Here is a 24,212-nt window from a genome sequence, read left to right on the forward strand (position 1 = left end):
TCTTTCGGTGTTATCTTGTCAACTGTTACTATTGCACTGCACATAACTGGTGCTCATTATTCTGTTTTGAGGGATGGTTGTCTGTAAAATTCGTCTTAAAACATGTGTCAATGTCAGACAAAATAAAAATGTACATTAGTCTATATAAATGATGGGTCGATATAGGGATGGACGTGTAGCAACATTACAGATTCAGTAGTCTAATACTTTACATCTCACTTTGCAAGTTACAAATGTGGCAATTTGCGCATTTCATAAACTATTTTCACACCACAAATGTTTGGCTAGTGTGAGAGATTAAATTGTGTATGCAGGTACTAGATATCCAACTTAGTGAAATTGTTATTCTTTTGCCATCAACGTGATTATTTAAATGTTGCTTTAAGAAATAATAGGAAGACAAGAGATGTACAACTGTACATATTAAGATTTAATCCATAATATGTGTAAACACCGCTAACAAAAATATAAAATACTAGAAAAATACGGTCATATATGACCACCGTATAAGGGAATACTCAATAAATATGTACAACTGTACATATTAAGATTTAATCCATAATATGTGTAAACACCGCTAACAAAAATATAAAATAGAAAAATACGGTCATATATGACCATCGTATAAGGGCATACTCAAATATGTACAGTGTACTGTATATGAGGTACATAGACTGGAGTCTAATGCAATTTCCAGTGAGTGGGTAGGTTGCTCCAGCATGATGATGTTCCTCTCTGACAGGAAGTGTCTGATGCTCAGGCATTGCATGCAAGAGCGTTGTCATGGTGATGCAGCCGCATGTTGTCCTGCCACAGCTTAAGCCTCTTCTCGTGTCCGATGCTTTCTTCTTACTATATACTCACAGGCTCCAGCACTATGACCATCTACTGAATTTAATTATATGTAAAAAAAAATAATAATAATAATAATCAGTGATGCTTTTTTTATTTTTATACTTCTCAGTTGTTTTTAATCCCGCCATTGAAATCTTGCTTACTTTTTGTAACCAAAGAGAGCTCTATCACCTGCAACTCAAATAAGAATATCATTAAAATATTTATGGCACACCCCTAGTGTTAGTATATTTATAGCTTACAATTAATGTAATTATTACTTCGCTGATACGTTTGCATAGGTTAGTGATAAAACTACGGCGTGCTACAACTTGCCAGACAAATTCAGGTCACATCTGCCTTGGAACACAACCCCATTGTAAACACCCTAACAGTAAAAATATTTAAGACGTATGATAGGTTTGACATGTTTTGAACTAACCATTGTTCTTGACAGATGTGTCAAACTTTATTAATAGGGGTGTAACATACAGTACATGTACTCGTCTTTTACAACATGGAACATACTGGGTAAGTGCCAGCAAGTGTAACTCTTGGTGTTTTTGTTGCATAATAATTTGCACTGTTCAAACTATTGCACTTGTCTGGATCCTTGATTTATTTAAAAAAAAAAAAACGACAAATTATTGATGTTCCACTTCAGAGAAAAGACAAGATCAGTACCATAAAAGTGAAAATTTATCATATGAAGTGATGGTTGTTTGAAAGTGCCTTATAGATCAAATTGAGTTGAGTATTTTACAATTTTGATATTTAACTTTACCATTTAAATTTTTGAACATGCATTTATCATGTGACAGTACTCCTCAGTTAATATGTTCTGAAAGGTACTTTGAGCATGTAAGTACGACGGCGTATTAGGGCCACGTATAAATATATATATTTTTTTAGAGGGTGGGAGGCAATATTCCAAGAAAAAAAATTGAAAATTTGCTACTTTCTAAAGTCGCAAATTTGTGACTTTATAAAGTGGAAAATTTGCGAGGAAAAAAACTCAGAAACTTATGAGAAATATGCATAGCGGACTACTTGGACGTTTGTGCCAATACTTTTGCTAGCTTCTGATTGTTTAAAGTTAGTCAGCTGATAGGGGATCAGGAAGTGTTGTAGCTCTAGCTGCCGTGTATGAGTAAAGTTTAAATTAAGTCTCCATCCTGCCTTTTCATTTTATAAACGGTGTCCCATTAAACACCAACGAATCCTCACAGACTATAGCTACGCTAGGTGTATACGTTTCAGAGTTTTTTTTCTCACAAATATGCCACAATTTTGCGAGTATTTTTTTTATTGACCACCCCCCCTCCCCCCCAAAAAACTAATACACCGTCATATGTAAGCATAGCATTCTTCACGTTAGCAAGGGATTATTTTTTTAAGAATACGTTTTCATGACTGTTAATTTACACAAAAGTGGGTCACGACTTGGCGACAAATAAAAGGAAGGTCGCAGCATAACGACAGTTGAGAGCAACTTGCAGAATTGATCATGAAAGGTAGAAGTACATCAGAAATGCTGACTTCATTGTGGGATATCATCCTTCCTGTTTCCTCTTCTCCTGGTTATGTGTGAGACTTCTGTTGTTTCCAAAACCTCTTGACCTCACTGTGTCCATGTGGTGTCACCACCATCACCCTGTGAGCTACATCTTGCCACACCAGGCAATCCAGACCCTGCATCAAAACAAATCAATTAGACCAGGGACACCAGAGTGGATAGTGTTAGAATAAATGTACATAAGTTATTCCATATTTACTCTTATAGTATTGCAAAGCATTACATACATATTCAGCAGTATAACCTTGTTTGAATCATGAAGTTGTCTGTGAAGAAGAGCATGACTCCTACTCCTGCAGAACAGGAACTGTGCCCTTATCACAAGTAAGGACTGAAACATTTTGTTGTTGGAGCACCGAAGAAAAATAAGTCTATTATTATCTGCGCAATGACTCATATCTGCCATGGTTTTAATGTTGCTGTTGTGTGACCCCTCCCTTTTAGAGCAGCAACTGCTGTGTAACTAGGGAACGCCCTGTAAAAAAAGAATAAAAAGAGGGCTCGGGAGAGTGTGCCTCAGAGCAGGTAGGAGATTGTAATCTGTGGACATCTCTGTCCGTTCTCCTCACAAGCAAAGTCTCGTTTTCCTTCCTTGTCGGTTTATTAAATGTTCTAGGTTGACTGAACCTGAAAGATAGAAGGCAGCGATGTTTTAGAGAAATAATTTTTTGGGGTTTTAAGGGGACAAAAGAAAAAAAAACTTTTAAACCTATACAAATAGAAAAACTTTTCCACCAATGAAATGAAGCAATCAAGTAAATCGGTCATCCAGTTGTTTAATGTGTCACTACATGTGACAGCAGTATGAAAAACCCAAAGCTGAAGGAGAGAATTTTGTGTGAAATTGTGTGCAAAACTTTGGTCAGCAATGTAGCAATACATCAAGCTGGAAATTCCACACACGGGAACAGAGAGTGGCGCTTATGGGTTAGGAGTTGATGATTATGTTAAACAGTTATTGAGGTGCACCGAGTTAGGAAGGTCAGGGAGATGGAAAGGATCATGGGATGATTTCCTAAAGCTACTTAACACAAACAAAGTGTGATTAGAATGATAGCGCCACAATACCATGGGGAAAATTAAAGCATGTCTAACGAAAGAAGGTAATCAGATATGGGTTATGGTAAAGAGTTCAATCCAAACAGCCTTCTTTAAAAGCACAGTTAAGGCATAAACCGTTTTTTGTTTCAGGAATGTATAATTTAATATATGCATTAGTGTATTGCAACTGTATTTAATATGTAGAATTTAAATTTACAATATTCATTTCCAAAAAAAGATGACACTCGGCCTGGCCTCGAGATACTTACAGTATATGACACTCAAAGATGCCATACATTAAAACTATTTTAACGTATGTCTCTTTCTTGAAGTCTTATTTGACAAATGAATAAATAACAACAATGTTATAAGACCAACCTTTCTTGCACCCGCAATTGACTGTTTTGTTGTTTTTGTTTTTTTAAATGGTGAAGGCTGGAATTGAACCTGCACTTTCTAGTTTGTGAGTGCAGAGCATTATGAGTGAGCCACCTGCAGAGCTGCTATTTTTTCTCTTCGGAAAATAAAATACTTTAAGATATAAAAACAAAACCAAAACAAAAAAGTAAATCTACTCAATCACGTGGTAACAAATTCCCACCACAAGTATAAGTCTTTAAAATACGAATAATTGCCCATATATTTGAGACTATAGCATATCGCTGGCGTCGGGCCAAAACCTCATATGTCACAATTTGGCAAATTTGATATTTGCGATGAGTGTGCATTGATTATAAAGATATAGCAATATAATATATTTATATTTTATTATAACTTTGCAATTATATTATCATATATATTTTTGCTAATTAAAAGGAGAAATCATATGGTTATACTGCTGGAGTCATTTTTGAATTAGTTTAAGATACCATATGCAGTAATGGGTAAAGCACATGTCCACAGCAGATGGTGGGAGGACTGAAATAACCAGAATTCTCTATACTAAAATAAATGATACAGCATCAACCAAACCAAATCCAACCTGAGCTCTGTCTCGCAGCACCTCAAAATCAGCCTGGGAGAGAAACTGGTTGTACAGCACTCCTGAAAGGTACAAGAAGATTAAAAGAAAATACAGCTCTATTAACTCAAAACTAAAAAGAGCATTTGTTGGCTAAGAGCATTTTTGCCAATCTGAAGTTAAGTATTCTCAGAATTCTGACTTGACGTAGAGCTATGAATTGTGGGTGGAAGTCAGAAAGTCAGAATTCTGAGAAATCAGAATTCTCACTTAAAAGTCAGAATTCTGAGAATAAAGTTAGAATTCTTGGTTGGCAGGATTCTCACTTTCTTCTCAGAATTCTGACTTTAAAATGACCACTTTACCAATTCTCCCTTTATTCTTAAAAATCAGACTTTAGAGTGAGAATTCTGACTGTGACGTAGAGCTATAAATTGGGTGGAAGTCAGAAAGTCAGAATTCTGAGAATAAAGTCAGGATTCTCACTTTAAAGTCAGGATTCTCAGAATACAGTCAGAATTCTGACTTTATACTCTGAGAATAAAGTCAGAATTCTCAGTTTAATGTCAGAATTTGGAGAATAAAGTCCAAATCATGCCAACCTATTTTTTTTTCTCTTCCCTGGCCCTAATCCTCTAGCCTGGCAATAGCCAGATTGATTTGTGCTCGAACTCGAGGGAGTTCTCCACAATATCAGTCTGGGACTGCTCCGCGTTGATTTATCGGGAAAGGCGGGGCATGCTGTACAACACTTTGAGCTGATTGGACGAAGCAGAATCGTGTGCACGTGTATCTAACTTTTGTTTCGACCAATCACGGCAAAGGATGAAAATGTCGTCACCGGCATGCGACTGTTGTGACTCGCTGATATCATGGTGTTGAGTTAATATTGTCGGTTTTGCAATGTTGATACAAGAGGTACAAGAGACTAATTCACCAAGAACAGAATTAATTGCAGCGTCCACGTATTCATCCACCGGTGTCACCATGTTTGGTTTGTTTCTTCCCACGGCTTTGCCGCTTTTTGATTTCGTCACAGCTGCATATCCCGCCCCCAAATACAATGTCGCTCTGTGATTGGTCCGAACTCAATGGGAGCGGTACAAGATGGATTCTCGGGAGTTTATGAATTCACAAATACTGCGAGAATACATCTTGCGAGAGCAAGGTTACTAATCCTCTTCCGTACAGACTAATAGTAATCACAGCATTTGATAGCATTATGGATACCATATAAATAAGCAGCAGAATATGGGGAAAAATATATAGTATTACCATTAAATATCATCAACTACTGTACAACCAAACAAACCTCTAACTTCTAGGCATGTGTGTTAAGAAAAACCCATCTAATGTGGATTTAGTAGTTGAACAGAATAACGGTCTCCAAATAATATTTGAAGAATTCAGTAAAATGTAATAGACCTTATCTTTTTTGTCGCTGGCATTAACATCACTGTCTGCAAGACCATAAATTTTCCAGATGCATTCACAGTTGCACACACACGCATGCCCAAGATCAGTAAATCCGCTCACCCTCAGTGAATTGTAGTCTATCTCGCTCCAGCTCCCAAAGTCGGATCTGATCTGTTATGGTTGGAGGAAGCACTGGTGTCTGCAGCACAGAGATACATGTCAGGTGAAGACAGCCCACAATGTTTAGACTGCATATGGACAAATACTTTTTTCTGCATCAAACAAATCATCACCTGCATCAGCATGATAGGATGTGCTCTGGTTCTCAGAAAGTGGATGATCTGCAAAATTAGAGTAAGGCCATTTTAATATTGAATAATCAGTTTCACATAACAGCTCTCTGCAGGGATCATCAAATCAAATTTAATGCTTTTTAATTATGTTTTTTAATGCAATTTAGAACTATTTAAATGCCCACACCGTACTGCATATATACACACATGCACGGATGGACATTAAGGCATCACCTAGCCGCCTGGCATGCATACACAATAGAATTCCACACACACTCTTGTGTCACCGTATGCACGCATATTTTCTCTGAAAAACGCTCGTCTTAACGCAAAAGAAAGAGTGGAGATGAGACGCCACTTTTGCGTCAGATCGTCCTCATATAAACGTAGCCTCAATGTACAATAAAATATCTTTTAGTTTTTTATACTCTTGTTAATTAACTCATTCACTCTTAGCCATTTTCACTGAAGCTGTTTTACTGAAGTTTGACAGATTTTGCAAGGTCTACAGAATATTCTGTTCTATTGCTTTAAAAACATGGAACCTACCAAAAGAAAGATTGTCTCTTCTTTCAGCAAGAAAAAAGTATATTTTTATCCGTTTCCGTTTTGCAGCAATTAATAGAATATAGCCAAGTTTCATCATTATTCACTTTCCTGTTGAAAACAGTCAAAAAGAGCTTATTGCAACATGGTCCTGGTTGATCTCTTATACTCTGCTGCCATTGCTTTAAGCCGCCTCTTCATGTCAGAAGCTGCATCAAAGCCTTCTGTACGCTCTTGCATAAAAAAAAATTTTTTTTAAATACTTATAAATACGTTATGGGGAGTGAAGTACAAAGTATTAAAAAACGTATTTACATGAGGAGTTAAAAGAGAAGTGAACAAATATGGTTACCAAACACAAACGTGGTTGTATACAGAAGGCTTTGATGCAGCCTCTCAACTGCAAATAACGGTTGAAGAAATTGTAGTTATTACACAAATGACCGGCAGGTGGCAGCAGAGTATAGAAAATGAACCAGGACCATGTTGAAAAAACCCTCAATTACTCAGAATTAAAAATTTGTGAATAATGATGAAACCTAGCTATATTCTAATGCTAAGAAATATACTTTTTTTCCAGATGAAAGAAGAGACTCTTTCTTTTGGTAGGTTTCATGTTTCTATAGCAATAGAACACAATATTCTGTGGGCATCGCAAAATCAGTCAAAATCCAGTAAAACAGCCAGGAGTGAAAGGGATTGTTTTAGTGAAAATGGCTGCAAGTGAATGAGTTAATGTTGGACGTTGGTGACGAACATTTTTCTCCTCAAATTCAGAGCAATTAATATTTGGAAAATGATGCACCTTGTGGACTCCAGGCCATTTTTATTTATTGGCAAATTACAATTTTTGAAATGTAAAGTGTATTACAAATTAAATGTGTTGTTGTTGTTGTACTATTGCTAAATCATGTTATAGTGACTCCTTCACATAGCGTATGTAAAATAATATAATAATGTAATGCCTCTCAGCATCGTGTATATAATGCTTCTTAATGCCATTTAAGGTCTTAATTTGAGCAAAATCCATTTAATGACCTTTTAATGACTTGTGGGAAATCCTACATAAACCATTTCTACAGTTTTGATTGTATCATACATATTAAATGTAATTTTTTTGTTTTGGTTTCAATTGTTATAAAAGCACACATTTTGATACAGCCTTTGTATATATAATATGTAAGCACACTAGGGGGATGGATGGTTTATCGGCTGGGACGATTATCGGCGCCGATATTCAGCATTTTGACGAATATCGGCATAACGGCCATTTTGAAGAATCATACGGCTGATAAAAGATCCGTTTAAAAAAAAGCATTCAAGGAAAAAAAATTATCAGGGGACTGATTATTTAAATTTTCATTGATGCTTCTAACCCTGGAAACACTCTGCACTTTCTGTCTTTGTTTGAAATTAAAACTGAGATAGGTAAAATTTTAATACTTGTATTTTTAAATTTTAAAAACTAAATGTATTGTAGCAAACAATAGGGAGCTATTTACTTAAAGTTTTTATTTAACTTTTGAAGACCTGCTACTGCCCCTGGAAGATTCCTGAACTTTTTTTTTTTTTAACTCTTAATATTTTACAAACCCTAAACGTTGTTCAATAAACATATGCTTAAAAAAAAAAAGAGCTGGAGTTTGGATTTATTTTTCTAATTTTTGATGCCAATGTTTTCCCTTTTAGTGAAAATGAATATCGCTCCAAATATCGGTTATCTGCGTCCTTGACTATTAATAATCGGTATCGGCCCTGAAAAAAAACATATCAGTCTATCTCTAAAGCATACCAAATTTAGTCAGTGAGCTTATGCTGGCCATTACTTTGGCACAATAGAGGAATAGTCGTGTCTCACCACCAGAAATTGGTGAATTCCCCTATGTTCCCTCTTTTTAAGTAGCGTTTGGGTATACCTGTTGTGCAGTGATGCCATTAGCGATGGCCTGTTGCACCGACTCTCTTGTGACCTGAGCCACCACCACATTAGGGAAACGATACAACATTTCACTGAAAAGCGCGACCAGTGAAACCTGGAGCTCTGAGTCTGGGGGGGAACACACAGTCGATGCAAATAAGTTATTAATTTCATCTGCTATAAAATAAGTAACATGATGACATCAAGTGAATACAGTCCAAATGCTTGCAGATGGATTTTGGAAGAAGCACAGAACCATCCAAAACATTCCTTTGCCAGTATTTCCTAATCATGCTGACATCTGATAATACAATGTAGCAGAGTTAAATTATATTCTTGACATACTTGTGTAGGCGTAGATGCGATAATTTGTTTCGACCACAATGAAGCCTGCATCCCCAGTACCAGGAGTAGAGGCAAAGTTAGAAGAGGACAGGGAAGAAGAGCTGCTTGTAACTCCAGCAGCCAGGCTGATGGCCAGTCTGGTAGGATAGTACCGCCTTGACTTCCTCTGGAAACAGGACAAAAATAAAGAAATATTGCATACATTACTTTGATATTGTATTTGGTAAAGTCACACAAACCATATCCAACTTACACAGTAACAAATAAAAGTTTGTTTAATTAGTGCAAAAATAATGCTTGGGCTTTACAGTGTCTTTGTTTATGTGGTTGCCGCCACAAATGTTACTGTTTTGATATTAACCAGCAGACTTAAGGGTCACACAGTATATTCAATGGCAGTGTGTACAAAATCAATTAATAATAATAATGCAGTTTGCCTGGGTAAACATGCACTATAAAAAACGAATTTGTGGAGAGTAGTGATGCACCGAATATTCGGCCACCGAACATGTTCGGCCGAAAATGGCAAAAATATGCATTTTTGGCATTCGGACGAAATAAAATTCAAGCCAAAAGAATATAGCCGAAAGAGGATGTTGCGGCGACACAAGCAAAAAACAAAACAAAAAAACGCTGTAAGCAAGTGTCTGAATTAAACACCAAACAAGGGAGAGAAAGAGAGGGTCGCTTGGTAAATATGTCGAAAAAGAGAGCGCCGCAGAGTACTGCACTACAGGTGAGCCACTCTTTCTCCTGCAGCGCCTTCCTTTTCTCTTTGATAAAGCCCCTCGAGCGCTTCCACTTTTTCACTTGCATTCTGGTGGCCATGCTAAATACTTTAGCTGATGTTAGCAGTATTGCTATCAACAGTTTTAAACAATTAAACACGTACCACTATCTCCACTATTGCTATAAAAACATGGAATCTACCAAAAGAAAGATTATAGTCTCTTCTTTCATCAGGAAAAAAAGTATATTTGTATCTGTTTTCGTTTTGCAGAAATTAGCATTAGAATATAGCTAAGTTTCATCATTATTCACAAACCTGTTGAAAACACTGGGAAAAAAGCTTGTTGCAACCTGGCCCTGGCTGAGCTCTTATACTCTGCTGCCAACTACTGGCCGTTTTTTTTAAATAACTACCATTGCTATAAACAACCTCTTCAGGTCAGAGGCTGCATCAAAGCCTTCTATATACTCTAGCACAAAGAAAAACAAAAAAACATGTTTTTGGGACTATGGCAATATTTAAAATAGAACTAATTTATAAGTTTTTGGGAGCAAATGAGTTAATACAAAAACAATTTGTTGTTTAAATTTATACATTTGCACCTTTTTTAAATTTTAAAATAACTAATTAAATTTTCTTTCATCCAAAAGGAACTTGCATAATTAAAGTTTCAAATAATTGTATTTGTCTCAATATGTTCATTATTCACATTCCTTGTGCAAAAAGAGCTTGTTGCAACATGGCCCTAGGTCTCCTATACTCTGACGCCACCTGCTGGCTGTTTTTTGTAATAACTACCATTACATTAAACCACTGGTTCTCAGCCACGATCCTCGAGTACCCCTATCCAGCCTGTTGTCCATGTCTCCCACAAGCAACACAGGTGTTTCAAGCTCTGCATGAAGCCTGATAACGATCCTCAGCTGTGTTGGCTGGGGAGACATGGAAAACAGGCTGGCTAAGGGTACTCGAGGACCGCGGTTGAGAACCACTGCTTTAAACGACCTCTTCAGGTCAGAGACAGCATCAAAGCCTTCTGTATGCTAGCATAAAAAACATAAATTGGGAGTGCAGCACAAAGTATTAAAAACATATTTTTAGATTTTGGGGTTTGAATGAGTTAAAGTGGTAAAGTCAAAGTGGAGTTCAAAATATCATATATAATCCAAACGGTTGATATTTATGTTGATTATTTAAATCACTCAAATTCTGGTGAAGAAATTGCTTGCGCAACAGCAAAACATTTCCATATTTGTTTCCCAACAATTACATAAAGATATACATACACATTTCTCTTCCGTCACGAATTAGGATTTTACATTCCAGAAGTGAAGCAGACAGACTTGATGAAAGCCGGTGCTGTTTTACTGCAGCAATAAATCGGCTTCCCCGTGTGGGTCATCATGTCGCTTCTCATCTAAGGAAATAGTACTGGAAGGGAGTATAACAAAACCTTTCCTCTCCCGCTCAGTGCCTACCTTCCTTTGGAAGACCAGTCCAAACTCCCGAAGGTGCTGCAGAAATGTGAGTAATGACTCACTCATGCCCTCCACTGAGTAATCCTGAGGCCAACAAAAACACATCCTCAATAACAACAAAAAAGTAAAACCAAGCAGGAAACTGGCAACATAAATTTCAGCACACGCACACACACGGGTTAATTACTGTGCACTCACTCTGCCCAATGTTGAGAAACTGAGCTGGAACAAAAATGACAAAATCTCCACCAGGCCCATCCCTCTTGACTGTAAGAAAAAAACAATACATGAAATCATACATTTTAAATCATGAAAACAGCCACATCTGTATGGCAAACTCTTTTAACATTTAACAGCTAGTGTGAATATATGCTGCAGATATATGTAATTTAGTTTTGCATAGCCAAAAAAACATTTCCCATTATTTGCAACATAATTTTGCCAAGGAAAATGACTTCAGTGCTGCAAATATCACACAAAGCAATTTTTAAATCATGTCTCAGGTAAGCAGGTATGATCACACTTCAAGCATATAGTAATCACACCCATTTTAAAGTGGAAGTCAACCGTAAACATTTTTTGACAATAATATGTTATGTGTGACCTCACTAGTCTAAACATGACATTCTGCTTAATATTACATTTATGGAATATCCGTTATGAAGCAAAACCCGGCTGTTTTTATCCATCTCAGGTGGCGGCCATTTTGCCACTTGCTGTCGACTGAAGATGACATCAATGTTGCTCAGAGCTCAGGCCACGACCATTCATAGATCACCTGTTTTCTGAAGCTGCGCTGTGATTGGTTGCAAGTGGCAAAATGGCCGCCCCCTGAGATGGATAAAAATGGCTGGATTTTGCTGCTTAACTCATGTTCCACTAACGCAATATTAACTCATTCAAAACCGAAAACTTATAAATACGTTTTCTTTAATACTTTGGCCTTCACTCCCAAAAATGTATTCATACGTTTTTTGTTTTTTTTCATGCTAGAGCATAAAGAAGGCTTTGATACAGCTTCTGACATGAAAAGATCGCTTAAAGCAATAGTAGTTATAACAAAAAACAGCCAGCAGGTGGCAGCAGAGTATAAGAGATGTTGCAACAAGCTCTTCTTGCCAGTGTTTTCACAAGGAATGTGAATAATGATAAAACTTAGCTATATTCTAATGCTAATTGCTGCAAAACGTTAACAGATACAAATATTCTTTTTTTTCTGATGAAAGAAAATACTCTAATCTTTCTTTTGGTAGGTTCCATGATTTTATAGCACTAGAACAGAATATTCAGTGGACCTAGAAATCAGTCAAAATCCAGTAAAACAGTCGGGAGCGAAAGGGGTTGCTTCGATGAAAATGGCTGGGAGTGAATGAGTTCATCAGAATACCATATTTAGACTAGTGGGGCTTCATAGAACATATTATTGTCATTTAAAAAATTGGGTTGACTTCCCCTTTAAAGTGATAGTTGGAATCAACTCCCCACAGGTTGAAAAGATTAAAATATACCTGTTCAAAACAAGAAACTACTCCGTGGCAGACTTGGATGTGGTTGTTAGGCAACTAACAGCCAAGCTGACTAGTGAAAGAACAGCTTGTGACTTTCTGTACTACTTCAGCTTCCTACATACAAATCAACTCTGATTATAATGACAGCCTTGCATTGCATCGTGTAAGCATTCATTTGAAATTTAAAGCTTTGCGCCTTGTTCCTATACATTCATTTTCTGCCTTTTTTGAAAGTGGAATGTGATTATATTGAAATGACCCTTCTCAAGCAATAGCCAATTGTGTCTGATTGGGTCTGCCAATGAGTCAAAGTTTCACACTTAAGCCTTTTTCTTTTTTTAACTTGGCTGGGAAATACCTGCTTATTCATATTAAATTCTTTCGCCTGCCATTGTAGGATGCGAGTGCCAGGCAGCCCGTTTTACAAGTGATCATTAGAACGCAAGTCATTTATATCAGCCAGGTCTTGTAGACTCTCATATTACTGCGGTACCCACTCCACCTGAGTGTGTGCTAATCAGAGCAATGACAGGCTTTCCAGACACAGTGGTACATAGCTCATCTAAATTCTAAAGTAGTAAAGGTCAGCATGGACGTTGGATGAGTACCTGAGCAGATTTGAGGTACTGCAGGGTGAAATACCACAACTGAGAGGCTGTGTCCAGGAGAAGGAACTGGAAGCCAGCAGAGGTGATGCAGGGGGCCTCTCCTGCCTCACTGTCAAACATAGAAGGTGACACGATTAAAACATTTACTGTTAAACAATTGATCTTCAGATTTATTCATTTTATCTTGATTTTCATCTCTGCGTTTTCAACGGTTCATACATCATTTGAGTCATATTCTAATTTCTGGTCATGGTTTTTGCTATTGCTTCAGCCATATATGCTAACTCTTGCGCCCCAGAAGACATTCTAAATCCACAATTATACACTAAATGAATCATAACATACATTCATTCATTATCCATACCACTTATCCTCATCTTGCAGGACAAATACGCCTTTAAGGTTACAAGAGACCAAGCGTAATGCATTTGAGCCCCACCTCCAGGTCTGGCTCCAAACTGGGGCCCCTGTGACCCGCGTCCGGGTGAGGACAAGCGTTGTCCATTAATTTTACTTATCCTCGAGGTCATGTGAGCTGTGCTTTTTCTGGTCCCTCACTTAGAACCTGTTTGCCATGGGGGGCCCTAACAGGGGCTTTAAGACCCAGACAACTTAGCTCATATGGTCAGCGGGACACAAACCACTCCACGACAATAAGGTTTAAGCTCAGGGAGTGTTTATATATGAGGGCTGTCAGTCGGTTACAATTTAATCATGATTTATACCATGATTTCTGTAGTTAACTCTCATTTCATCGAACATTAATCACACATTTTACATCTGTTGTAGATGTACAATAAAAAAAATTCATATTCATTTCATATAAAAAAGTGAAAATATATGGTTACCAAATAAATGTGGTTGTAACTTTTAGTTCATTGATATAGTCCTTTTGAAGCAAGTAATTCATTAAGTTATTTGAAGTTAAAAATATATACACATGTGACAATCAAGAAGTGGTACTTTAACTTTTTAACTTTAAACAGTTATAGGAGTGTGAAACATTGAGTCATAGATGTGACTCAGTCCCCACAAATGCATATATATTTTTAACACATTTATTATTGATAAATTGTGTTTATAGTGACTCCTTTGCAAAACATTGTATGCCAAATAATGCATGAATAACAATGTTTTTACATCAACTGTATTTAAATTGTTAATGTTCCTGGACATTGTATTTAACACATTTTAAAGCCCCACCAATACCCTGAATAATTAGGAAACATAAATGTCAATATGCAATACTTACTTACTCTATAATAATCATTTCTGCCTGTGTTTATTTACATTTTCAAATGATTACTTCTACAACATTCCCAGAAAATTACAATGTCTCATCACTGTTGTGCAATTTTTGGAACAGGCACACAGGCTACTCAGGCGATCCTTGCGGGCTACCAGGTTGCTACGGGCACCAAGTTGGTGACCACTGGTACTAGAAATAAGGGGCATACAGTCTTTGATGTGCCAGTCTGTCACAGCATTTTACCATTTTGGATTTCAACAGAATTGCATACAGGTCCATATCTGAAAGGTTAGGTGAAAAAAACAAACACTTTGCACTAGTTAATGGACTTCAAAAAGACACATTATGAAAAAGTGCATATATCAAGACGCTGTGGAAATTTAATGAATTTCCATTTCCCTAGCCTTTATCTTTAAACCAAGAGCACCATCTAGAGGAGTAAAAAATACCACAATTGGTTCATGAGGCTTCATTTTCGCATCACTACATACAGGATCAATATTTGATGACTAGGCTTACCTGTGGCTGAATTATTTGAAAATGTGATTATTTTACATTACAAATTTAGCTATGCTCATCTTTATTGGTGCTATTCAGTACAACATTGTAACATACAATACATTAAATGAATGTTGGGATTTTTTTAGGGGGTGGGGGCACATTTTGGGAGCATACGCTACTAAAATATAGTATGTCCTGGAAATATGGATTCTAAATACTGTGCTGGAAGTACTCTGACACCCATCTGTGCGCTTTTCCTCACATGGTTTCTCTGTGCCGCGCCATGTGTTTTTACATACTTCTTAAGTTGTAGGAGGGGTGGGTTTCCTTTTTATGTTGTACTATTGGTGTTTAATTTACACAGCCATTTGAGTTGCATTTTTACATATGAAAAGTGTTATATAAATAAAAGTTAGATTTTATTTGATTTTGGGTGCTTTATCTGCTTGCTTATTAAAACAGTCTGATATGGGTCATACAGTGCTGCTCAAAAGTTTGTGAACCCTGCAGGCATGGTCAGACTTTTTGTATAAAATATTAAAATAACCTTATTAAATGTTAAATGTCATATCCAAATCTACAATGCTGACATTGAAAATAATGGACTTGAACAAAAAGAATAATAATATTGTCATTCATTCTTGAACAAAAGTTGTTGATTTAAGAAAAACTCTCATGGGTGCAAAAGTATGTGAACCTCTCACTTAATCGGACATTGCACCTCCTTTTGCAATGAGAACTTCATCCAAACACTTTCTTTAGTGACTTATCAGTCTTTCACATCTCCTTTAGGGGATATTTGCCACTCTTCCTTGCAAAAGGCAGCCAATTGAGAGAGGTTGGATGGGCGTCTAGCTTAAACTGCTAAGCAGCACTGTATTTTTAAATGTATTGGAAAACAGTATTAAAGAAGTTTCAGTGCACTTGTCAGACTGATTTGTGTAATATTGTAATAATTGGGGTAGCAACGATTCAATCTCAAAGAGCCTGAAAGGCCAGAAAGTAACAGGCTTAAACCTCACTGCAGATTTGAAGTTTGCTCATGAGCGAGGTAGCAAAAACTCAAAATACTCAAAAGCACGATTTAGCAACACAACAGTTATTCTCGCAAACAGTGTAACATTCCATGTATTAGATTTTTTTAAAGTACACATTATGTGCTTCATAAATATTCACAACAGTTACTCCAAGCACACACTCCTGGGAAAGCAGTAATTTCCTGTCTGGGTGAAAAATATGTCCTTTTCTACATCAAAAAGCTCTTAACCTACCTTTTCATGAGGCCTGCTTGAATCAGCAGCTGAGACAGATCCTGACTGACCGCTGCACTGGGAGAACCCACCATGAAGTGCAGGATCACCTCCCAGCGCTCCATGGCATAACGGTCCAGACTCTCAATGTCGCGAGCGTGCCGGTCGGGGCCAAGGCTGCTGCCTTCGTCTGCCCATGCTTGACCCCTGTGCAATGACACACACTTTTAAAATGTTTTTTTTTGTTACTCAAAAAAAAGAAGCCTTTTTAATATGTTTGGAGGTTGTTCTGGTCTCTTTTGGTACCATTAATATTATCCGTCTCTTCAATGTATCATTAGTTTTTCTCCTGCGGCCACATCCATGGAGGTTGTCCCATGGATCTTAAATTTCTGAATATGTGCAATATGTGTTTTCACAGCAACATCAAGCTGCTTGGAGAAGGTCTTATAGATTACTTGTCTATGATTTTATTTCTAATCTCCTGAGACAATTCTCTCCTTCACTTTCTCTGGTCCATGTTAAGTGTAATACACACCATGTTACCAAACAACAAAGTGACTACTTGTTATGTCACCCTTCAACCCTATAAAGCCTGAACCATAAAATATATGAGAGAACATTCTGATTCTTTGTAAATAGAGTATTTGTTGGTCCTTTTGAACAAAGAAACGTTTTTTTAATCAACTTCCAAATATACCTTTTGATTTGTGTCATTGACATATTTGATACATCTGGTCACACTGCTTTAAATTTGTACATTTATAACTATCAAAAATATAAATAATAAACAGGCATCAAACATATTATTTCCAAAAATCAGAAAGAACATTTCCTGTTATTAATAAGTATAGGTGTCTCTCCTTTCTTAATTGGGGCGATCTTGCAAGGTCGCTGGAAAAGTCATCAGCTGGGGGATACTGCCCTCTAATAGATTATCCGTGCAATGCATGTGTCAGATAATATAAGTCAGGGTTTTAATGGTGAAAAAAATTATTATGCTCATGAAATAGAGGGCTCAAAATGTCTCGTATTTAATATGATACGTTTGGCTTTATAGGGTTAAAAAAGACTATACAAGTTTGACGACACCTGTGAAGCCAATTAGAGAACACACTTTGGTTGAACGTGTCCCTATTGTCAGCATGTGAATAGGTAATCAAACAAAAATGCAAAAATTTGAAATTTATTGCAGTCATTATTGTCAATATTTGCTGGATCAATATCTTTAACAGAGTAAAACGTAGGGAAACAGCCTCAGCAAGTGATCTGTTTCTCCGAAATTATCAAACTCCCGAGGGCAACTCTTTCAATGTGTGTTCAGTCATTTGCCGTCATGTGCAGGTGTTGTTTCACCTTTTATTTATAACTCAAAAGAGAAAAAAACAGATGGAGGCTGACCACGGCTTGGCGTGAACAAACTGAAAGCATCAAACTAAAATTTTGCTTTTTTTTTAACAACACAAATCTTGATGGATTTCTTTTTACAGATATGTAAAAAAAGTTTTAACAAAACAGCAAAGTAAAGACAGTAAAAGAGGAACCATGAGATGAAATAGAGAGCAGACATACCCGCCGAGCAACGCTATCCTCAAGTTGTCTTTGAACACTGGATTCAGGATATATCCCTGCAGACCACCCTGTAGCTGCTGACTGTGCCAAAGGCGGAGTCCCGCCAGCACTGAGACACATTCATCATGATTCCTGTGGGGTGCAGAGGTGATGGGGGTGGTTAAGTAGCCAGAGAGAATGGGGGGAAAAAAAGTTTTTCAACAAATTGGCTCCACTGTTTTTCCCCCATTGAAAACTTGATCTAAAACATGGAAGCACTTTAATTTGAAATTTTATGCACTTCAGTTTCCCGTGGTCTGACACCATAGCCGGCCTTATATTAATATCCAAAACATGCAGAGATTCCTTTGTAAATCTTGGTTCATATCAAATAAGTACCGTGAAATGAACACAAAAATCTGTATTGTCTGGAGTTACTCAACAATATTAATAGGCCTCCAAGTCTAATAAACGTGAAGTGAATCATTGATTATAGAATGGTTTTCTTGGTGAAGAAAACAACAGGTGGCTAGGCATGCAATACCCAAAACCAATCTAGAGATGTCTTCATGAAGGTATACGTAAATACAGACTCTTGACAACAAAATGCAAACCACTGGTAACATTCAGAAACAGAAAAGTCAGTTTAGACTTTGCCAGAAAACATCTCTTAAAAACAAAAATGGTGTTGATGATTCTTTAGACAGACAAAATCTTGCTGGTCCACTAAAGTTACATTTTTGAGTCGCTCGGCTGTCGTGTCCAGCAAGCATGATCAGGATATGAACAGAGGAGAAGCTTGGTACATACTGCTTCGGTTTTGTTAAAAGGTACTGTCTTCCTTACTGTTCTTATTCCCTCGCTTATTGCAGTCAAATTTTCACTGAACAACATGAGTTTAAAGTAAACTTATCCACGTCAGTACTTTCAATTCAATATGGATTGATAGTCTACTCCGTTCCTGCTTTGGTAAAATGTTTGCAGAGGTTTCAGTACAAGTAAAGTGTATACTTACCCATCAGGTCAGAAGCCAAGCGTGTATAGCACACCAGAGTGCATGATGAACTTAAACATACAATAGAAATTGCCAACTTGGCTGTAAACATGACTGCAAATGCCTTAAAAGATAAGTAACTCACTTCTGGCTTTCTTTGTTCACCCATAATGCCACTGCTGCCTGTGGAAGAGGCTGATCCAGGAACAGCATTCGCATCACATAGTTTTTGGCCAAAGGGGGAAGCTCCCTGTGGAGTTTAACAACATCATAATGTTAATATAATAAATCACAATGTCAATGATAACGTTTAAGAGTTATAAATATTAGTCATTGTACCTGTAGACAGCCAGACACGTTGCTGGATGGTTGTATAGTCGGTCCAAAATCTCTGGGCTCAGCTCTCTGAGGTATTCATGCAAATTCTTGCACTGCAGCTGGACTCGCAGCTTCATTTTCTAAAACTATTAATAATAACTTGTATTAAAAGGCACATAAAATATCTACACGGTGCACCAAATAAATGCATGAAAAGTTACAATTATTAGCTGTAGTAGCTCGACGGAACCAATGTGTGCAATCGCTGCGGTAACAAAATGACACTTAATCTTTATTTACCGAAAAACTTGTCTGTTTTTCACAATCTCTTCAACTTAACATGACGAAATAGTGCACAAAAGCCGCATTGTTGTCATCCCGCTTGTTGTTTGCTTTATCTGACGGCCATTTGGATCGTGTACTGTTGTTTGCAAACTATACTACCGCTACCGGGTCATGTGATATTCTTTGTGCGCTCTTATTGGTTGGCATTTTTCTTCTCTAACGTGAAACTTGGTCGTTGTACTTGAAGAATGCACTACTGCCATCTAGAGACATATTTAGTGACTGCACTTGAACTGACAAACGTTTGTTTTTTAATGGATTTTAATTTTGAATGTTCTGAAAATGCACGATTGTTGAGTATAATTTTATACATTTTAGCCCACTATCTCCTCTTCTGTTTACTTTAGCAATTTAACCAATGGCGATGACGACAAGAACTAGTACGCATATATCGGGGATTCAAATTCATAATGTGAAACACCGCATATCTTTGTATGCGGACGATGTTATTTTTTCCTCACAAATCTGAAGAATAGCATTCCGAATTTGATTGGCCTTTGTGAGAAATTTGGTGAATTTTCTGGATATCGGATTAACAAATCAAAATCAGTTTTACTACTTTTAAATCAAAAAGAAAGGATTAACCCTCAAATTAACACACCTTTTATTAATGCACAAAACGGATTTAAATACCTTGGTGTTACCATTACACATGATCTAAGTCGCATAGTTTCCTTAAACTATGACCCTCTGGTGGACACAGTGGCAGAGATGTTGGATCGATGGTCCAGTTTGCCCATATCGTTGATGGAACGGATTAATTTAATTAAAATGTCGATTCTACCTAAGTTTATACATATTTTCCAAGCACTTCCCCTGCCCTTGCCAAATGATTTTTGTATTAAAAAAAAGTAAAAAAATAAAAATAAAAAAAAGTAAAAAATAATAATAAATACATACTCGATAATACATTTAGACAGTTTATTTGGGATAAAAAGAAAGCATGACTTCGGCTCCGACCACTATATTTGCCATATGATAGAGGTGGGCTTTTAAGTTCCCAATGTTAAATGGTATTACTGGGCCGTTCGACTAAGCTCGGCGATGTTTTACTTTTCTACAGATACAATGCCAACTTGAACATTGAAGAAAAGCCTGATTCGGAGCTACCAATAAAGCATTATTTATACTCATTGGAGTTTAAGACTTTAGTAAAGAAGACAAATAATCATTTTGTAAGAAACACAATACTTGTATGGTATACGGTTCACAAATATATTGCCGAAATGATAAATCTGTCTCAATTTACTCCAATTTAGAAAAATTTACAATTTAGGCCAGGCAAAAAGGATAAAGGGTTGAAATTATGGGCAGACAAGGGTATTCAATCAGTTTTTGGCCTTTATTCTGAGGGCAAATTTCTTACATTTGTAGAACTTCGTAAGAAGTATCAAATCCCCCAAAAGCATTTTTTTTTTTTATATATTTGCAGATTAGAAGCTTCATTACATCAAAAAAATAGGGCGGTGATGGCTATACCCTCATTATCCACAATTGAGAATATTGCACTAAATAATTTTGAGGACAAATAAACATATATATAGAGATTGTACCATATCTTGGTGGAACATTCAACTATATCTTCTTTGAATATATTAGAAGCTTGGAAAACGGATTTACGAGAAGATATAACCAAGGATGACTGGGAAATGGCTTGTTTAAAAGCCCAAAAGTATACAATTAACACAAAATTGAAATTGCTTCAATATAAATGGCTAATGCAGGTTTACATAATGCCTGTTAAACTTAACCATTTTTTCCCGAATATTCCTGATACTTGTGTTAAGTGCCATCAGAAGGGGACTATGATACATTGTCTTTGGGAATGTCCAGGAATACATGGATTTTGAGGGAATGTGGTACACTGTCTGTCACAGATTCTCGGGATATTTATCCCACTGTCAACGAAAATATGTATTCTTGGAATATACCCCAAGAACTTTGGCAGATCTAAGGACATAAAAATGAAGGACTTTGGACTTCTTCATGCAAGGCCTTTTGTTGGAAAAATGTGGAATCGCCATTACTTCAAATATGGAAAAAAGAAATGCTGATAGGTCTTGGACTGGAGAGGTTGACATGACATACATTGTAAGGGGGAAACTGGAAGGATTTGTGGCTCTTTGGGACTCATTCATGTCCTCTATGGAAAAAGAAAATACATTGTCTGGGTAGCAAATGCAATGGTGATATGTTTTTTAATGTATGTATTTTTAATGCCTTTCTGTTTTGTTTTGTGTGTTTCTGTGTGTTCATAGAGATTTCGGTTTTGTTTAAGAGGGATCAACTTCTATTACATCACATTATTATTTGTATTATTACTATTTTTTTTACGATGGCTTAGGTTTGTATTCCGTTCCTATATTGATACAGAATAATCTGAATAAATAAGGTGCTTGGCTATGTTAAGAGCAAATCATCCATCCCACCAGCCACCACTTTATATACAGAGTCCAAGTAAACTGAGAACTGAAGCAGACACGCTTTTTTTTTTTTTTACAGTGCACTTGTTCCGATACCGATCTGTTCTTTGTGTTGCTGTTGTGGTGTTGTTTTTTTAAACACAGGTTTAAAGGATTGTTGTATAGCTCCGGTAGCGCCGTCTCTGTAATGTAGTGTCGAAAAGAAAGTTGGTAACTTGGCTTCAAAAAGTCCATTAGATAACAAATGCCAGTTTTTTCCACAACAGACAGTGGTTGATCATCTAAGCAATACATTTGAAAAACCTATGTGAGATTTTATTGGACTTGTCACCATTTCGAGGTAGCTTTTCTCTTCTTTAAAATGCCTCCGCAAGTGTTTGATGTTGTGGCTTTACCAATCAACACATCTCAGAAATTTCAGAGTTCAATTCATTTACAACATCTATCAAATATTACATTTTTGGTGAATGAGATCTTGTGTAGAAAACATTTAGAGCAACACAGTTGCAGAATCCGCTCACGAGTCTTCCTTCTCTTGATACCTGTAACATGACAATCACGATCATGTGAGCAAATACCACATAATAACTTAATTTAAGATATTTGATATTTTTACCTGCAATGTATACACGTGAAGAAGACGGTCTGACCTTCATCTGCAGATCTCATCTGCCTTGTGTGGTAAATCATGCCCTCTTTATTGCAGCGAGTGCAGCGTCTGTCGATCTGAAACGATGACGCATCACAAATACCGTGATGAACAACAGGCAAAAGGACCCCAATTATGCGTTCTGAGTCAGGCAGCAGAGGATTCCATCTTACCACAGGACCCTTCATTTCAGAGTCATCACTACTCTCCAGAAGCACAGAAGACTTGTCCACTGGATTAAAGATGATTGTCGAGCGAATTTCTCGGCCTGAAAATTCTAGGCAGCAAAATACAAATACACAACACTTAGAAGACTTATTAATGTCAAATGAGAGCATTACAGCCAGGCCCGGACTGAGAAGGCGGGACCAGCAGGATTGTTCTTGGTTGGCCGCCAGGAGGCGGGGTTTATTTCGGCCCACAAGTTCGTTTCAAAAGCAGCAATTAAAGTGCTTTTGGTAGAGACCTAGCCAAACCCTGAGAGACAGACTAACTTGGAGTGGTCTGCATTTACCCGCTTGGTTGGCCTGAATTATGGACCTTTTGGCCGCTATTTTGAAGCAAGCGCGCGTGCTCTCTAGCTCACTATCTCACCCCCCCCCCCCCCCCCCAACCCCCAGCCAGGCTACTGGTCGACACACAGCCAAACGAATTGAACAATACACTGAGTGTCCGGACTCTCAAAAGTAAAGAAAGTCAGATAGCAAAAAAGAGTGGCACAGAAAAGCGTCACTTTCTCTCTCCTCCTCTCTCCTCCCCAACCTCGCAAGCGGCCGCTGGACGACACAACAGCCAAACAAGACACTCCCAAAAACAAAAGTCATGTAAGATAGCAGAAGACTGAGAAAAGACAATAAGAGTGGAGCTAATGCGCCTTAACTCAAATGTATAACTTGGGGATGCACGATAATATCGGTGGCCGATAATTATCGGTAATTATCGACCAATTTGACGTCAAACAGATAATAAAGAAATCTGCCGATAATAATAGACTTGCCTCGTTGGTACATCAGTTGTGGTGGTGGCTCAAGTTGTGTCTCCCCAAAATGTTACCCTCGCAGTTTTGTGTTGCATTTTTAAAAGTTTTGGCAAACTCAAAATGAGTTACTGGTTGTCTTTGAAGCAGAGATATCAATAAAATTCAGCTTCATGGTGTGTTGCGCAATGTTTCGATGTATTTGTACATAGAGTAGGACTCAAAAAGTATATTTGTATTCAAGTTAATTTTGCAAACAATTATCGGCACGTTCTAAATTATTGGTTTATTGGTATCGGTTGAAAATAGCATTATCGTGCATCCCTAGTATAAGTCATTGTAGAGCCCTAATAGAGGTGCATGTGCCTGATGGAGAAGACAGTAAGCAACACCAACACAAAAACAAACAAAATAATGTGTATATAATAGTCCAATAGCATGTTTGGCTGATCATTTTTGTACTAGTCATTTAATGTTGTGGTATTTGTTGGTAACAGTAGGTTACATTGAAGGAGGAAAAAAAAAAACATTCTGCCCCACTAGAAGGAAGAGATAAATTGCCGTCCTTAACCTGCTTTTTGGGATTTAAAAAAAGTATTCAGTAATTACAATGAAAACAAATATAGAAATTAATAGTTTTTAAATCTGCGATTGGCTGGCAACCAGTTCAGGGTGTTCTCTGCCTACTGCCCGAAGCCAGCT

General features: G+C 37.2%; 2 protein-coding genes across 3 annotated transcripts in view; both read right to left on the reverse strand.

Annotated features, from left to right (window-relative positions):
- Window positions 1-929: 929 nt before the first annotated feature.
- Window positions 930-19,583, reverse strand: gtf2h4 (general transcription factor IIH, polypeptide 4). Its single transcript, XM_086063279.1, has 14 exons — window positions 19,418-19,583; window positions 19,139-19,263; window positions 18,945-19,049; window positions 17,827-17,958; window positions 16,276-16,461; window positions 13,255-13,363; window positions 11,337-11,405; window positions 11,139-11,222; window positions 8,931-9,096; window positions 8,584-8,714; window positions 6,122-6,169; window positions 5,949-6,027; window positions 4,434-4,495; window positions 930-2,526 (listed from the first exon to the last, which is right to left on the reverse strand). The coding sequence occupies exons 2-14, from the start codon at window positions 19,252-19,254 to the stop codon at window positions 2,416-2,418; spliced, it is 1,398 nt and encodes a 465-aa protein (XP_085919405.1). The 5' UTR covers window positions 19,255-19,263; window positions 19,418-19,583; the 3' UTR covers window positions 930-2,415.
- A 786-nt stretch (window positions 19,584-20,369) lies between these two features.
- polr1h (RNA polymerase I subunit H) overlaps window positions 20,370-24,212 on the reverse strand; it is a 4,900-nt gene continuing 1,057 nt past the window's right edge. For both annotated transcript variants that reach the window (XM_086063560.1, XM_086063559.1), the window contains exons 3-5: window positions 22,708-22,811; window positions 22,502-22,611; window positions 20,370-22,427 (exon numbers count right to left, since the gene is read on the reverse strand). In XM_086063560.1, the coding sequence (XP_085919686.1) occupies window positions 22,403-22,427; window positions 22,502-22,611; window positions 22,708-22,811 (239 nt within the window). In that variant the 3' untranslated portion in view covers window positions 20,370-22,402. The remainder of the gene's footprint in view (window positions 22,428-22,501; window positions 22,612-22,707; window positions 22,812-24,212) is intronic.

The sequence above is a fragment of the Leptonotus elevatus genome, chromosome 19 (assembly GCF_054856555.1).
Source record: "Leptonotus elevatus isolate MCC_2025b chromosome 19, RoL_Lele_1.0, whole genome shotgun sequence".
NCBI classification, from domain to species: domain Eukaryota; kingdom Metazoa; phylum Chordata; class Actinopteri; order Syngnathiformes; family Syngnathidae; genus Leptonotus; species Leptonotus elevatus.